The sequence below is a fragment of the Hippocampus comes genome, unplaced genomic scaffold (genome assembly GCF_001891065.2).
Source record: "Hippocampus comes isolate QL1 unplaced genomic scaffold, H_comes_QL1_v1.1 scaffold532, whole genome shotgun sequence".
In the NCBI taxonomy this organism is placed as follows: domain Eukaryota; kingdom Metazoa; phylum Chordata; class Actinopteri; order Syngnathiformes; family Syngnathidae; genus Hippocampus; species Hippocampus comes.
In genome coordinates, this window is record NW_017805533.1 from 50092 (window position 1) to 66315 (window position 16224).

At 41.8% G+C, this 16224-nt stretch overlaps 1 protein-coding gene and 1 non-coding gene across 4 annotated transcripts; one reads left to right on the plus strand and one right to left on the minus strand.

Annotated features, from left to right (window-relative positions):
- Positions 1-341: 341 nt before the first annotated feature.
- Positions 342-9458, plus strand: LOC109520693 (sentrin-specific protease 5-like). 3 transcript variants are annotated; one of them, XM_019878089.1, is made up of 10 exons: positions 342-636; positions 1361-2943; positions 3611-3719; positions 3808-3955; positions 5370-5417; positions 5498-5575; positions 5790-5927; positions 6291-6374; positions 7550-7600; positions 7808-9458. In XM_019878089.1, the coding sequence occupies exons 2-10, from the start codon at positions 1641-1643 to the stop codon at positions 7916-7918; spliced, it is 2070 nt and encodes a 689-aa protein (XP_019733648.1). In that variant the 5' UTR covers positions 342-636; positions 1361-1640; the 3' UTR covers positions 7919-9458. The 3 variants fall into 3 exon arrangements, with proteins under 3 accessions (XP_019733648.1, XP_019733650.1, XP_019733649.1); XM_019878091.1 differs by having other exon boundaries at positions 342-540; XM_019878090.1 differs by having other exon boundaries at positions 342-484.
- Positions 9459-13358: 3900 nt separating this feature from the next.
- On the minus strand, positions 13359-13430 carry trnah-gug (transfer RNA histidin (anticodon GUG)). Its single transcript has one exon. It is a non-coding gene; the product is annotated as a tRNA-His (tRNA).
- Positions 13431-16224: the final 2794 nt, after the last annotated feature.

Sequence of the window (16224 nt, forward strand, 5' to 3'; positions counted from 1 at the left end):
ATTCATCATGACTTTTCCACACTGTTTTTGCTGTACTTGTGGAAGAAACAGAACTTATGTTGAGATGCCCTTTATGTTGCCTGTTTTATATGCTTTTTTTGTAATTCTATTTTAATTATGCTGATTTGTGCACAATTTCTTCTACTTCTTCATAAGACAGTTGTATTTATTGTTTGTTTTTGTAATTAAATAGAAAGTAACGATGTTTTGTGTCAGTGTTTTTATGTGTACTGTGGCAGTTGAATTATATTTTTCTTCAAGAGAATATAAATGTAATATCGCCTCCCAGACAAAATAAATAGAAGGGGCTGGTTGTTGTGATGGCTGTAAGAACGCTTGTTTGGGTAGGCGAAGGTTCGCTCGAGAGTGTCTCCGGAAAGGGCCGAAGCAAACTGACGTCGTGACGTCATCAACTTGCGCCGTCTATTTGATGCTCGTATCTTCACATTATGTGAAACAAAACTCTTACCACCACAACGACAATGTAATGTATCCGACTGTTTGTTTTATGCTTTTTCTCAACCTTTCACTTTATGCACAGTAAGAATTTAAAGTTTCTCGTCAAAACTTCCTCTTTGTCCTCCGACGCCTCGTCTCTGTTTTGGCTCTAGCTAAAGCTAAAGCATTTAGCTTCAGGTTGGCGACTAACTTTAAAAGTCCACGAAATAACTTACTAGCGCATGCATACAGAGGTGTGATTCCTAAAAGATATATAGATATATATAGAATAACCGAAATTACGCAGTCCTTTTAGTTTGACTAAAGTCCTCCATGATTTTACCAGTGGTTTTATATTAGCAGGCGCTATGACGGGTTTATTGCATGTTTGCAAATTATCAAATTACCTCCCTTGAATGCTGACAATGGTTTGTGAGTTTTTCAAAACAGCAATTTCTTTTTTTGGGGGGCGGGGGTCGGTAAAAATGTGAGTTATCGTAAATTTCAGTCTAGTATCCAGCTTTCACCTTCGCTCAATGTGTCACGCTTAACAAAGTGCAATACTTTGCATAAATTAATGCAAGAACCTGATCGGATTCAGTTAATTGTCAGTGGTCATTTCATTTTGCTGGATGACCACAGAAAGGTAAAGATTTCGCTGGTAATTGTCAGAATATTGTGATGTGCTTTCTACCGTCTTCATTATTATTTTATTGTTTTATTGTTGTATACAGTATGATATTTGCTCCATGTACAGCACTTTGTATACAGCGGTGGCTGTTTTAAAGTGCTCTATAAATACAGTTGAGTTGAGTAAATAAATTATATTACACAGAAAGTAGTCCTTACAAATGCATTGCACGCTGTATGTGAAGTTACTCATAGCCGGTTGTTCACATTTGGAACTTTTTTTTTTCTTTAGGAGTCAAGGGTGAAGTAATCCTGATACAAAGTATAGTACATAACTGTCACTGAGCCACAATCAACACCACTAGGTGCTCGACTGTCTCGACCATTAACATTGACTGGGAAAAGCCAGAGCACAAACACTATTCCTGATGTGAGGCCAGTTTAAAAAGAGAGGAGGCAACAACAAAAGAAGAACAAAAAGTACATACCACATGGATAATAAGAGCAATAGGGAAGAGGAGATCACAGTTTGAAGAGCCTGGGATGGGGTTAAATTACCAAAGGAGTACGTCATGGTTTACAGCAACTCTGCTTCCCCAATGAAAACATCTCTTACACTTAATATAACAGAGGCAGCACCTCCTGAGCAAGCAGCACCTCCTCCAGTGCTGCCTCTTACAGATACTTCTAACCAGTCACTCCTTGACTCAGATGTTTCCTCCATTTCCGATGTCTCCCAGCCCACTATTCAGACTCTTGCAGAAGCTGGGTCACCAGTTATAACTCCTAAAATAAAATCGGACTGGTCCTCTCCGCAGTCAACAACCGCCATTCAAGGTACAGTCAATGGCCGCACATCAGGCAGAAAGAGGACTCCCAAGACCTGTGACTGTTGCGGCCCCATCAGAAGAGGACAAGATGTCAGAACCTCAGGTAGAGGGAGGAGAAGGGGGCGAGGCAGAGGAAGGGGCACCGGAAGGAACCTCCACGGTACCCCACAACGGAAAAGTGATGACAAGCTCATGAGAATTACTGACTTTGACCTGACAGGGGATGAGTTCACTGAAGCTGAGGATGAAAATGACATGCAGGACGGTATGAACATATCAAATACCCAGTCAGAGTCAACTGCTCCTTCACGTGACTGTATCTCTCTGCTGGATGGGGACGTCTTGGATAATGGCCAGCTGAGTTTCCCAGAAATCATGATGCCAGCTACGTTGGCTTCAAAAGGGGAGGCGATCATTGGAATTAAACCAGGAGTTGAAAATGACGTAATTGACAATTCAAAAAATGCCCCGACTCTGTCAGAGTTGGTTTGTCATCAGGAGCATGTGAACTGTATAACAGATGCATCACAGATTGGAAATGGAGATTCACTCAGTTTGTCCGAAGCAGAAACTGAAGCGGAGACACTTGAGGACAAAAGCAGTGTTAGTCAACAAGGAAATGGAACACTTTGCTCATCCAGAGTGTCAGCTTCTCCTTCAAGGCCAGGGAGTCCTCAGAACCATGATGCAGAGATGCATGTATCAGTAGATTCTGACAGAACCGACTCATCATCTCGTTGTCTCTCACCGACTCTGTCCATTGGAAACGGCACCTCACCCGCAGACCACAGTCCCAGATCCACACCCATGGAAATGGACAGTGCAAATGAAACAATGGTTTCTTCTTCACAACATTATCCTGTTACGGTATGCGGCACGCAGCACTGCTGCCCACTGATAGACCACCGTTTGTACTGTAACCCCGGAACTTGGGAGAACGTGGCAAGTCCTATTAAGAATATGTCAGAAGAAATAGATGGACAAGACATGGATGGCGTCGTGGAAAGTGATGATATCCGGCAGAGACTTATTCATCTGGTCCATGGTAAGATTTGTGTTTTGGAACATACACTGTAGTCTTCACGTTCAGGTATATCCGAATCCATTCATCATCACAGTTTTTAACAATAGAAATCCCTGATATCACGGGTGTCAAACTCGAGGCCCGATGATAGATCTGGCCCGCAAAAGCAAACAGTGTGCGTCAACTGCCACGATCCTTGCTGAAGTCTGTCCCGAAATGTCAAATAGTCACGTGTGATAAATAACGTTGAGATTTTGCACTTCTTTTGTTACCCTGTTGACAGTCACTTGAGCAACAATTGAACAAACAACGAACAAATGGTTGCCTGATTTCAAAACGAGTAATCCATTTTTTGTGTACACGTAATAATACGATGTGATTAAGAGGCATTTATTCGATTTCACTGTCGTCACGGCTCTCCAAGGGAAGACTTTAACTCCAAAGTGGCCCATGACAAAAATGAGTTTGACCCCCCTGCCTCACATAAAGTAACAAGAACATGGATGGTTTCTCCTCTTATTCTTAAAACGGTGTTTTATTTTATATAGTGAATAATGATAAGCACAGTGATAGTCCTAAAATCATGAATATGTACTGTGATCCACCAGAAATACTTAAGTGTAATTGACCTTTTTAATGCAGTGTTGTTGTTGTTTTTAATGTTGAAACAATGCTGTCAACGTTTTAGACTTTTTGGAGAGCTTCTACATAAAGTATGGCAGTTTCATTCCCCTCAGTGAGACAGATGTCCTGGAATATCTGAAGATGAAAGGCAACTGCGACAACTTCAGTAAACTGTTAGTGCATGTACACACAGCATTTTTATGTTAGATGTGTTTAATGCAGTCATGCACTGTGCTCACCATATGAGCATTTATGTTTTAGGGGACTAAACATCCAACGGGAAATGGCGCAGTATAAGGCAGCACTAGCCTCTGCACCTGTAGCTGGCTTCATGGTCATCTATAACAAACATACGTTGAGCCTGGAAGATCTTGGCACGCTGGAGGACCAGAATTGGATAAATGACCAGGTAGGAGAAAGTTAAAATCTACATTGAGATGTAGGGGTGGGTCAAACAAATCGATTCGTCGGTGTATTGCAATACTTGCCCTCGCAATTCATTACCGATTAAATAAATCCTCCAAATCCTGAATTGGGCCAAATCGAATGGCTGTTAGTCGGGCGATACACCATACGAACACAAAAACATGTTAGAAGTCGCTGTCCTCAAAATGTCCACAGAGTGGAAGATAGGGCTGGTTTTGTTAAAAAAAAAGAAAGAAAACAAATCAATATCAAATCGATTTTCCTTTTCGTAGCCCGATGTTGCTTCATTGAACTATAAATGGATCCTTTTAATACATATTTTTTCCATAAATTCATGTGACTTGTCGTGTCGCACAAGATCTTGTCACTACGCGAGAGTAGCATATCAAAACCACATGGCAGAAGAACTGTAATCAGTGCCAACAAGCTTATATCAAGCTTGTAGCCCATCGCATTGATCATGACACAAGAAATAGCTCTGTTGCAAAAAGATTGGTGACCTTTGATTTAGAGTGTTCCATTAACTTGCCATGCATGTTTTTGGAATGTGGGAGGAAACCGGAGTACCTGGAGAAAACCCGCGCAGGCACGAGGGGACCATTCAAACTCCACGCAGGAAGGCCGGAGCCGGAATCAAACCCTGCACCTCTGCGTTGTGAGGCAGATGTGCTAACCAGTTGACTGCCGTGCCGCCCCCTATACTTGTTTATGTAGTGTAAATGTTGTCAGCACACTATCACGGGTCCATCACATGGAGTCACTGTCCTTAGGTCATATTTCCCCAGACTCCATGGCACACTTACCTGTGAGAGATTTTTCAGTGCAACCTATCTGACTTGTGAATGATGTGCTGGTCATAGGCATGTTGGTTTGCATTTTGGGTTTGCAAGTTATCTTGTATTTTATTTATTTTGTATGGAGGACGGTGTTAAAATAGATACAGTGGATATCAACAGGCTTGTTGTAAGATGTCAGATTTGCTGCAGTGTGCGAGGAGAACTTTTCTCATGCCTTTAATATGAATTATAACCAGTCCACAGGAATAGAAATAAACCAAAATGGTATAGACATGAGAAGTTAAAATAGAAATGTTAACTACTGTCATGTCATGACCTCTTGATGTGGATGTGGCTGTTTACCATATAGACAAGTCACATTTTAAAGATGATACAAGATGGTGGCAAAGCCTACTTATGACGAAATTAAACTCGACTCACTCCAACATACCTAATTGACACCAGGATACCGCATTCAACACCAGAGAGTAGGTTTAAAAAAAAATCTATTAATAGGCAGATTTATGAATACCGAACCATGAATTTACAGGGATTATTGTACTATGTAGAGTCAGTTATCTCAACTTTTACACTGCTTCTTTTATGTTTCATTTTGTTCAGATTATTAATACGTATGGAGACCTGATTATGGAAGCAACGCAGCACAGTGTAAGTGATGTTCGTAAATGTCAAGTCAGAAATTGGAAGTTATTTCTTTCAAATTAATGGTATTTTATTTCTCCTTCTAGGTTCATTTTTTTAATAGTTTCTTCCACAAGCAGTTGGATGCCAAGGGGTATGACGGTGTAAAGAGATGGACCAAAAAAGTAAGGACATTCATGCATTCATGGGAGTGAGGTGGGGGGGCGGGAGAGAGCGCGCTACTCCCGGGACATACCTCGTTGTTCTGCTTACATATTAGTTTAGTTCTTCTAACACTGTAATATTTTTTGCCAGTTAATTTATTATGCACTGGTTTGTAGATATACAATATCTGTATGTGTACAGAGATTTTTTTTTTTTTCTGTGTAACAATTGCAGGTGGATCTATTCTCCAAGTGGCTCCTGCTCATTCCCATCCACTTAGAAATCCACTGGTCTCTCGTCACTGTGACCATGGCAACTAAGACCATCAATTACTTTGACAGCCAAGGCATTGTCTTCCGACACACTGCAGATGTGAGTGACAAGTTATCTTTTCATGCGAAACACCACTTGTGACACAAGATATTTTGTTTTAGACAGGCAGATGTTATATCCGAAACAAGACCAATTCAAAATCCAACTCTTCAGACTGTGATTATGAACATTTTAGCCTGTCTATTTGGAGCTAGGCATCACTTGCAAACTTAGCACTCGCTCATGAGCTGGTGCTTATTCAATACTATTAAGTTGGTGGATGATTGTGCAACCAGTAATCGAAACCCAGTTTTCTGATTCATACTGTGTTCGTGTAATAAGTTCTTTTATTCTTTTTTTTTTTTTTTTGCATTGAGTGTCCCTTTAAGAGAAAATGTTGTTGTTTGTGTGGCTTTTTATTAGAACATAATGAAGTACCTTCAGTCTGAAGCGCAAGAGAAGAAAAAGACTGATTTCCTGAAAGGTTGGAAGATTGCCATCATCAAGGTAACCAGTGAATAAAAGTTGAATTGTAATATAAGTCAAGTCATCGTGCCAGCCCCACCGTGGATGTTGCAACCATCCATGGTTGCAACATCCACATACATCCCGACTAATATTTGGTTAAATATCAGTTTGCAAGTTTCACTGTTGACCGTGGTGCTTTTTGAAGGATATCCCAAGAGCTTCATGTCTTCAAAACACACAATTTTGACCCAAAACTGAGTTTTAGCTTTTACCTGAAGTGACTTTGAGGTTGTCCTTTTGCTTCATTTCTCCATCCCCTTTGTGCTGAGCACCAAAACTATGAGTGAGGGCGTGGTCAGCAGCTCATGGCTGTGTGGATGGATATTTAGTTTTGGAGATGAGATCCGGGGCAGCCCAGTGGTCCAGGCGCGTCGACCTCACAGTGCAGAGGTCGTGGGTTCGATCCCGGCTCCGGCCTTCCTATGTGGAGTTTGCATGTTCTCCCCGTGGCTGCGTGGGTTTTCTCCGGGTCCTCTGCTTTCCTCCCACTTTCCAAAAACATGAATGGCAGGCTGATTGAACAAGCAAAATTGTCCCAAGGTGTGAGTGTGAGCGCGGATGTCTGATTGAACAAGCAAAATTGTCCCAAGGTGTGTGAGCGCGGATGGTTGTTCGTCTCTGCCCTCCGGTTGGCTGGCAACCAGTTCAGGGTGTACCCTACCTACTGCCCGAGGACAGCTGGGATAGGCTAAAGCATGCTCGAGACCATTGTGAGGATAAGCCGAGTAGAAAATGGATGGATGGATAGTTGGATGAAATCCAATCCAATCCAACTGAATTAAAGAGTATGCACCACATTTATGTGATTGATGTTGCACAGATTCACTCCACCACAGAAATAGAGCTGTTCAAATAAAAGATTAAAAGCACTAATTTGTTCGGCATTCTTGCCCATGTTGAGTGCATCAGACCCCATGACCAAAGATGTACCATGCTTTACACTTTGTAGATTAGCTATACACTAAACATGCTTTTCTACAGTTGCGTAGCGGAAATGCATAAGGAATTGCGAAGATCCTAGTTTCTTCATGGCTCATTTTGTGTTCGTAACTAAGTCAAATGAACAAACATTTTAGCTGCATGTACTGTAGTGACACTCAAGTGAATACATATTCATATGGCTTTGCATTAACTGGGGCTCGTTGACTCCTCAGGGTATTCCTCAGCAGAAAAATGACAGTGACTGTGGCGTTTTTGTCCTGGAGGTGAGACATTTTTCACGATTACCTTTCCATTTAGATGTGTGCATTTTCCTGTGCAAGTTGCAGTATCATTTCATCGCCTTACCTGTCAACTTTTCCGGCAGAATGACATGTAAAATAGGAATTTGTGTCCAGTGTTTTCATAGTTTAATATCCTAACTCAGTTTCTCGGGCCAATTGACCGTCTCCTTGTCTTTTTGTGTCTGCCAGTACTGCCGTTGTCTCTCGGTGAAGAAGCCTCTGTTGTTCAGTCAGGATGACATGCCTCGCATTCGCAAACGGATCTATAAGGAGCTGTGTGACAGACACCTCAACTCCTAAATGACTGAACTATGGCCTCATCAGATCACAGACTGCTTGGCTTTTTACATGCAGAGGTCTCCGAGCTTGTTGGATGGATCTTATTTTACAGTGCATCTGTTACATATGGTGAACAAACAACTGGGCTATCTGTTTTCCAATGAGCGGCAGATTTGTTCACCCGACTTGGAAAGAACTACTGACGTGGCCTCCTACTGATGCTGGACTCCTTTGTTTTTCACGTTGCCTTTCATTTTTTTGCATTTCGCATGGCCAGTTGATACGAAACTGGCCACTCTTTAGGACAGACAGGATCTCTTCCTTGGACTCCTGCAGGCATTCTCCCGGCTCAGACCAAACGGAGTGGACATTTTAAACATAGTGACGTTTTAAAGTGTGTGTTTTATGCAGGACTTTGATAGCAGCAGCTCATATGTTTGTGTCTCTCGAACATGTCAATCAAGAAAGGAGATGTGATTCAGTGGACCAACTGTTCACCTAAAACTTGAAGATGGAAGTTGGATTTTCTTTCTTGGACTGCTATTATTTGCACGGATATTGAAGCTTATACATTGAGTTTAGAAAAACAAACGAATGTACTGCCCAAGTATCCTTCTTTTCCTAAAAGATTGTGACTTTTCATGTCATACAAGGTAAACACGCATTGTGGGTGTGGCTCAAAATAGGGGTACGTAGGTGATCTATTCTTTTTTTTTTTCTCACTGTCAGGTTTTTGTCCTGTGACACCAAATAATTTCTTCTTAAAATTCCACCTGCACACCCCCACCCTCACCTTATTTTCTGTTGCTAGTATTTACCAGATTGTTTACTTAAGCTAGCGAAACCCTGATTTTCAAAAGATTCACGTGTCCATCCATTTGAACTAATGTATACTTTCTCATTGTTAGATGTGCAGATAAAGCTGCTGATGTGAAGGCCACAGTTGTAGGTGTTAGCCTTGAAATTAAACTTTCAGATGTTTGTGTAGACGCATTGATGCAGGTTTATAAATACTTCCTCGTTTACCTCCCGTTGAGAAACAAGTGGACCTCGCTTTTTCGTTCCTGAGCATCCCTCTCATCTTGCTTTTGCTGTGGTATCCTCTTGTGTGGACTGACTATACTTTAACTTCTTTAAATGCTTGCTTTGGTTAAACACCACAGGGGAATCTTTGCTTTTTTTAAAAATCGTATTTTATTTAATCCAAGACTGCTGCCTACGTGATGCTTTTTTTGTATCGCTTTTGTATGTCTTTGTTAGGGTTGACACAACATGCAGTGACTGGATTCATTGTTGTACCTGTATTCAACCAATGTTTTTCCCCCCCACACTTTTTTCCAGATAAATACTCAACCGTACTTGGCGAATTCAGGTTTTTTTTTAAACCAATTATCTTACCAGTCATCTGACCTTAAAGACAATCATCGATGTTTGTTATCTTTTCATTGGTTACTGCATTGTGTTAATATTTTTGCATCAAAGCTACACGGGGTCCTTGGTTTATGGCAAACGTACCGTACGCATAAAGTCACAATTACAGTAAATACTTGTTTGAAAAATACATCTAGGTTTGTGGCATTAGCTGATCATACCTTCTTGTGCTGCATGATACCATATTCTTACTCCCCTGCGCAAACTAGTTCATTGTGTGTCATTAACCTTGGATCATACCGAGGGCCTTTATGTGTACGAGCGAGATGAGTGCTGCTGCTCACAACCACTTGGGAGCATATATTTGCTTGTCCCACGAGCTTTTCTTCTAAACCGCAGGTGTCAAACTCTGGTCCTCGAGGGCCACCGTCCTGCATGTTTTCCATCTCCTCAGCTCATCAGCAAGCTCTGCAGAAGCCTGATATCAACCCTGCTCATTTGAATCAGGTGTGTTGCAACAGGGAGAGATGGAAAACATGCCGAAAAGTGGCCCTCGTGGACCGGAGTTTGACACCTATTTTCTAAACTGTTTTACCACCTTTCTAGTCCTCATACATGTCTCTGATATGCCTGAATCGAGGATGTTTCGTTATTAAAATACAATGAATGGTGTTAAGATTGAGTTTTGTGGCAATGACAGCATACCACTCACCTTCCTTTGTCAAGCAGTCACAGATCAAAAACCAACATAAATGAGGTGACTGCATGAGTTGCTTGAGGGAAAACAAAAACCTCCAAGAGGTAATGATGAATCCTGATAAAGAGCCACCTCTCGTGGTCGCTGATAAATCCCAATATGACTCAGACCCTCACTTTGTGTGAGAACAAAAATTACGAACAAGAAGAATTATTAAGTGCCACCACCACAGAAATGATCACATTAATATCTGAGTCAATTCAAGTGGCCGATCGACCTTGTGACAGGTTGAGGCACACCACCAGAATGCCCCCTTGTTATAAGACCAAGCCTCCGAAACTCGCCTTAAATATTAAAGAAAATATTTAGAGAGGAGCACGCCACGGAAGTGGACTGCTCATATGATCTGAGAATCAAGTTAGCAGTGGCTTACATTTAATTTAAGCAATCTCCAACAATGTCAAAAAGACCTTGATCTGGAATTATCACAGGTAAACCATGAACTACAGCTCACACGGCAGTAAAATGCCATCTGTGGAATGCGTTCTTTCACAAGACCTCTTGAGCGCAAGCATGGCAGGACCACCACTTAAACCATCGCCTGTGTGGGAACCGGAACCTATTGGGAGAATGATATCAGTGATCCCTGTCTTCATTTTTTTTTTTTTCCCCCAAGATGGCGCCCGAGTAGGCAGCCGTCGGCAAGTGCTCTTTAAGAGCCTTGCGTTTTTTGTTGTTTTTGTTGTGGACCTAATGTGGATTGTTTGCAGCGTTTTTGACCACGACATTCATCAAAGAAGAAGAATCTGTGGTCTCGGCAGCACACGTGTACTAGCACTGATTTTTTGATTGGGAGGAATGTCGGCGCCATTTGACTGTCGTTGCTGGACAGCCCCCGGAGCGATTTGTGTTTTGCGCCTGTAATGGGCAGCATTTTCACAGCCCCGCTTTGTTCAGCGGAAAGGTCGGTGCTGATGGACAGTCTGCGGCTGGATGGATGCATGGCTTGAGGATCCGACGAGAAGAAAGGAGCGTCAGTGCAGAGCGCCGATGCGTATGTGGAATTGGGAGTCGCGGCTTGGAATTGAAGCGGATTTACATGGGACAGGAGAAGAGCACCAATCTCTTTTTCGTTAATGGACGCTACAGCGTCTTGTTGTTGCTTTCAAACCTAGCTTGTAGCAGACGTGTGCACATTTTCAGCATGACATCTTTGATCCACTGGTGAAAAGGACACTTTGATTGGCTCCTCTTTCATCTATAACTGTTTCAAACAACAAAGTGTATGCAGAAAAGTGGTTCAGATTGTCTTATGTGTTGTGTTGTATTATTTTGTCATTTTATGTTAACTGTTCTTTTGATGGCGGGGCGGGCACCCGCAGTGGCTCCTCTTGTTGTCTGGTCGAGAGGGAAGAAATTTCATCTGTGCTGTATGTTGTACATACAGCGCATTGGCTTGATAGGCCATGTGGCACCTCACCTTCTGCAGCGGTCCTATGCCCACTCCACAACCGGGAGTGCACATGAGCGTGACCTGGAAAGATTTAGACATGTTGTCCACGCAGCATTCAAACAACCAGAGTGGTCGAAAATGCGTCAGAATCCCTAAGAGACATTGACCAACACCAAAAAAAATTCCAAGGGGCTACCCTCGATGACAAACCCCACCTATTCGCCGATCTAGAAAGTTTATGCAAAGCCAATGTCCTTGAATTTGATGGCCCAAAAGCTGCAGCAAGCATGGCCCCTGCCTTGTCCATTAAACGAGGGAGACAAGCGTCCCCTTGGGTATATTATTGTTGCTTGTGTGACGCATATTTTAGGTGTCCCAATGAACTCAACATTGAGGAAGAACATTTAAATATTTTTTTACTCATTTGCCTGTCTTGGGCATCCATTAGAGTATTCCTGACACTTTGACACATCTCTAATGTAGTTGACATGGAAGAAAAAAAGCTTTGCGTTCCCTCGCAAATGTTGCAAGAGAATGCACGCTTTTTTTTTTCTTGCAAGGGAAGACATTTTTTTTATGTTGGGTCAGTTTGGCTCTAGCCTCTCCTGCACGGCTGTTTAAGAGACGACAGTACGTCGGATACGGTAAGAATCGTGGAGGAGGACTTGGAGTGCTTCTTGCGATGAAGAGATGTCCCTCACATTGACTGTACGCGCACGAAAAGCGACACAGTGGGAATACAATTCACTTTCACTTAATAAGCGCAGCAACTGCATTTCAACTAGCATTTCTATCTACTCTGGCTGCTCAGTTAATGCTCTTAGAATAATGAAATTATGTAACACAATTTAAAAACTACATCACAGAAGTAGTAAAAGTCCTGCCACTCCTTGATGTTTAATATTAAATACAAATAATTATGGCTGCTGTGTGCCATAAAAAAATCTATCTATCTATAATATGATATAATCGATACAAATGTATTCAGAGTGGCCCGGTGGTCCAGTGGTTAGCATGTGACCTCACAGTGCACAGGTCGTGGTTTCGATCCCGGCTCTGGCCTTCCTCTGTGGAGCTTGCATGTTCTCCCTGGACACTCTCAATTGTCCCTAAGTGTGATTGGGCAAGGATTGTTGTTTGTCTTTGTGTGCCCTGCACTTGGCTGGCAACCGATGATGGCTTGATAGATAGAGAGATGTAGACTCTTCGGAGAAAAAAAGGAAAGTGTTTTTCCAGTTTCCATCGCATTACCAAGGATGTTCGTGAATAGATATCTAAGCTTTACCTTTCTGCCTGTTCGGTTAATATTTGTAAGAATTTGTGAACGATAATAAAATGTGCTACATTTCATTTTAACCAAGGCCCTTTTTTTTAAAAAACAAAAGACACCACCTCCTGACAAAATGTGAGGAATTGATAATTATGTCGTCATTTTGTACAGGCAGGTTGACCAAATGTGAGGAATTGATAATTATGTTGTCATTTTTTACAGGCAGGTATATAAAAACTCAGTAGGGATGAGGACTGCAGGACCACTATTCAACATCCAATTAGGTTAAGAAATGGTGCATTCAATTCAGTAACCAAGAAAGAACATATTATTTCACATCAATAAGGCTTTGCCAAACCAACGTCTCACGCTGTTGTCCTTACACAGTAAGAAAAACAGCAGAGACAAGACAAGTGTGCAAATAAGTAACCGTAGTGAAGTTGAACATACCAGGTCTTTGCAAAATAAGAGGCTACTTTCCTTGTTTCAGTGACTCCTGATCCGCTGTATTCGAAGGTTGCAGAAGGACCGCACGTTTCTCCACATTGTTTATATTTAGAGAAGGCAAGATTTCGTGAAAGTCACCATCAACATACTAAATGATTCCCCAGAGCACGAAGAGAGCAACATTTTTTATTTGATGGTAAAATATATTGGTGGGAACTAAAAATGCCGTGACCCGGATTCGAACCGGGGTTGCTGCGGCCACAACGCAGAGTACTAACCACTATACGATCACGGCGGTAGACGTGTATGTCTAAATAAGCTATTAAAAGGAGCTATGCAAATACCAAGTTCGAAGCTCGTATAAATTTCAAACATATTGGGATCAAATTCGTTCGTTCTTTCTCAGCAAAACAAATTACACATCTGTCGGATTTAGAATTTAATTAATTTTAAAAATCGTCAACTTCCTTGAAAAAGCAATTTCCGCGTTTCGGCCGATGTTTACCGAACCTTCCCGGAAAGCACATTCGTATCGCCTCTGATTGGCCAATGGTTTGGCCAATGAGCGTGGACTCTAGGTGTCTGGCGCCATCTTACGGGGAGATTCGATACAAATCTCTTCCCACAGTCAGAAAGTGCCTTCCTGATCTGTCAGCAAAACAGTATAGAAAGAAGCAGATCAGTCGTGTTAAAATATCTCTGCAACGGTGAGTAAATATTAGCTGAAAGCTGGCTCTGTTACCTGTTTATGAATGAATTGCATTCACTGAAACTAAACCTAAACCTTGATATAACTTTTGGTCTACTGTACAGTGGTACCTCTACTTGCAAAATTAATTGGTTCTGGAAGACATTTCTTTAATAGAAAATTTTGTAAGTAAAGACGCATTTTCCATGTAAATGCCCTAATCCAGGGGTGCCAATTACGTCGATCCCAAGGGGTCTAGAGGAGAAAAGAAAACAACCATTTGTGTGTCTTTGTGCATGTTAGTAATATATTTTTTGTGTTAATGTACACTGCACCCTAATCATCCGATCAGTCTAATTTTCACAAAAAGTATCAAAAACTAAAATAAAATAAAGCACGTAAATCTTGAACCTACCGGTGGCACCGGAACTTGTTAGTGCTCAGCAGTCTGCAATTGCATGCGTGACTGCGTCACCGGAACTTGTTAGTGCTCAGCAGTCGGCAATTGCATCTTGTGATCAGAGCTGTTGTGCTGTATCTTTTATCGTTATCATTATTCTTATTCAGAGTTTGTTTCGTGTACAATATGCTATATCTTTTATCGTTATCATTATTCTTATTCAGAGTTTGTTTCGTGTACAATTGACCGAGGAAACGGGCAAAGAATAGGAATCTGGAGGGCAGAGGGAAGCACTTTAAAACGGTACGTGTGAGCTACGATCGTTAATAGGCTGCAAAAGTGCGTCGCATGCCTCCATGTCAGGCTGTTCCTCATCATGGCGTGCGTGTGTATGTGTTTCGCGTGCGCGGTAACGGGTCGATCGCGGGAGGTTGGTTGATCGAAAAGTACATCATTGGTCCAAAATGTTTGGGCACCCTTGCATCCGTTCCAAGCCCCCCAATTTAGACAGAAATGTTTTCTAAAGCTTAAAAATGCATCAAAATATGTAACAAATACATGTTACAATTAGATTATTGCACAATAAATGAGAGATAATGTAAAAAACAAAGAACAGAGTAATGAATAAAAATGATGGTCATTTAACTGTTAACTGCGTCCTTACCGTTTTGTTGTCGTCTTTATTTTATGTTCTCCCTCAGAAGGGGCTTTTGCTTGGCGTTTTGTCACGAACCGATCCAAGGACGTTTGCTTTTGTCTGCTTTTAAGAATCCTTCGAAAATGTCCAAGGCAAACATCAGGATCGTGAGCGATCGCCCGACTGGTGAACACTTTTTCTGGGTGATTCACATTACATTACATAAATTATTCGCATTACATAAAACTATCGGGACCTCATGGCCCAAGGGGCGAATGATGAGGACGCTTCAGAGACACACATCTATCTACACGCATTGACATATGCGGTAGAGGTCCCTCTTACCCAATGGGATGCCAGGATGATGCTTGGTAATAACCAATGGCAGAGCACCCAAAAGTATGTTGCGTTCAGGAAACTCGGAGCTGCGAGTAGTAGCATATACGTACTGTATTTTTACCTTTCGTAACTTGAAATTTCTTTCGTAACTAGAGGGAATATTTTCCTGTTGAGGCGCTTCGTAACTTGAAAAGTTCGTATGAAGAGACGTTGGTAAGTAGAGGTACCACTGTACTATGTTATCGACGGAGACAGCAACACTGCCTTCTGGTGGACGGAGGAGAGACGGGCCTTTCGACATGCGAACGTCATGAAATCTGCCAGGGACTTGTGTGTGGCAGTGACATACTCATACCTGTCAACTCATACGGTTTAGCCATATTTTATACGGATTTTGTGGTGAATCTTACGTATACAGTATACATGCAGACGTGCACATTTTCAGCATGACGTCTCTGATCCACTGGTAAAAGGACACTTTGATCCTCTCCTCTTTCATCTATAACTGCTTCAGACAACAAAGTGTATGCAGGAAAGTGGTGAAGATTGCACGACTGTCTGTGTCCGATGTGTTGTGTTGTGTTATTTTGACTTCAAGATGGCGCCGCGTGAGTGGCTGCCTTTCCAGCAGCTCCTATATTTTGTTGTTCTACTTCTTCCATTCATAACTTTGCTGCTGTGAATTGGGAATTTCTCCATTGCGAGACTAATAAAGGTTTTCTTATCTTATCTTATCTTATGTTATCTTATCTTATATGGCCATATTGCACAAATCATACGGATTCTGAAAATTTCAGTTATTTTTTTTTTTCCCCCTAACAGGTAGTTCCGTTTGCTTTTGCCCAGAATGGTGCTCGTCGACAGCATTATTGCAGTGCATAGTAAATATGAATGGATGCTGTAACTTCGAGCCGATGGGTCAGCATTTGGAGTTGGTGAAAAAAGTAACGCAGGAATACAACTCTGAACACAGTAATGCCACTAAGTAGAATGATGATTAGCCATCCCCCTGCCATTGTATTATG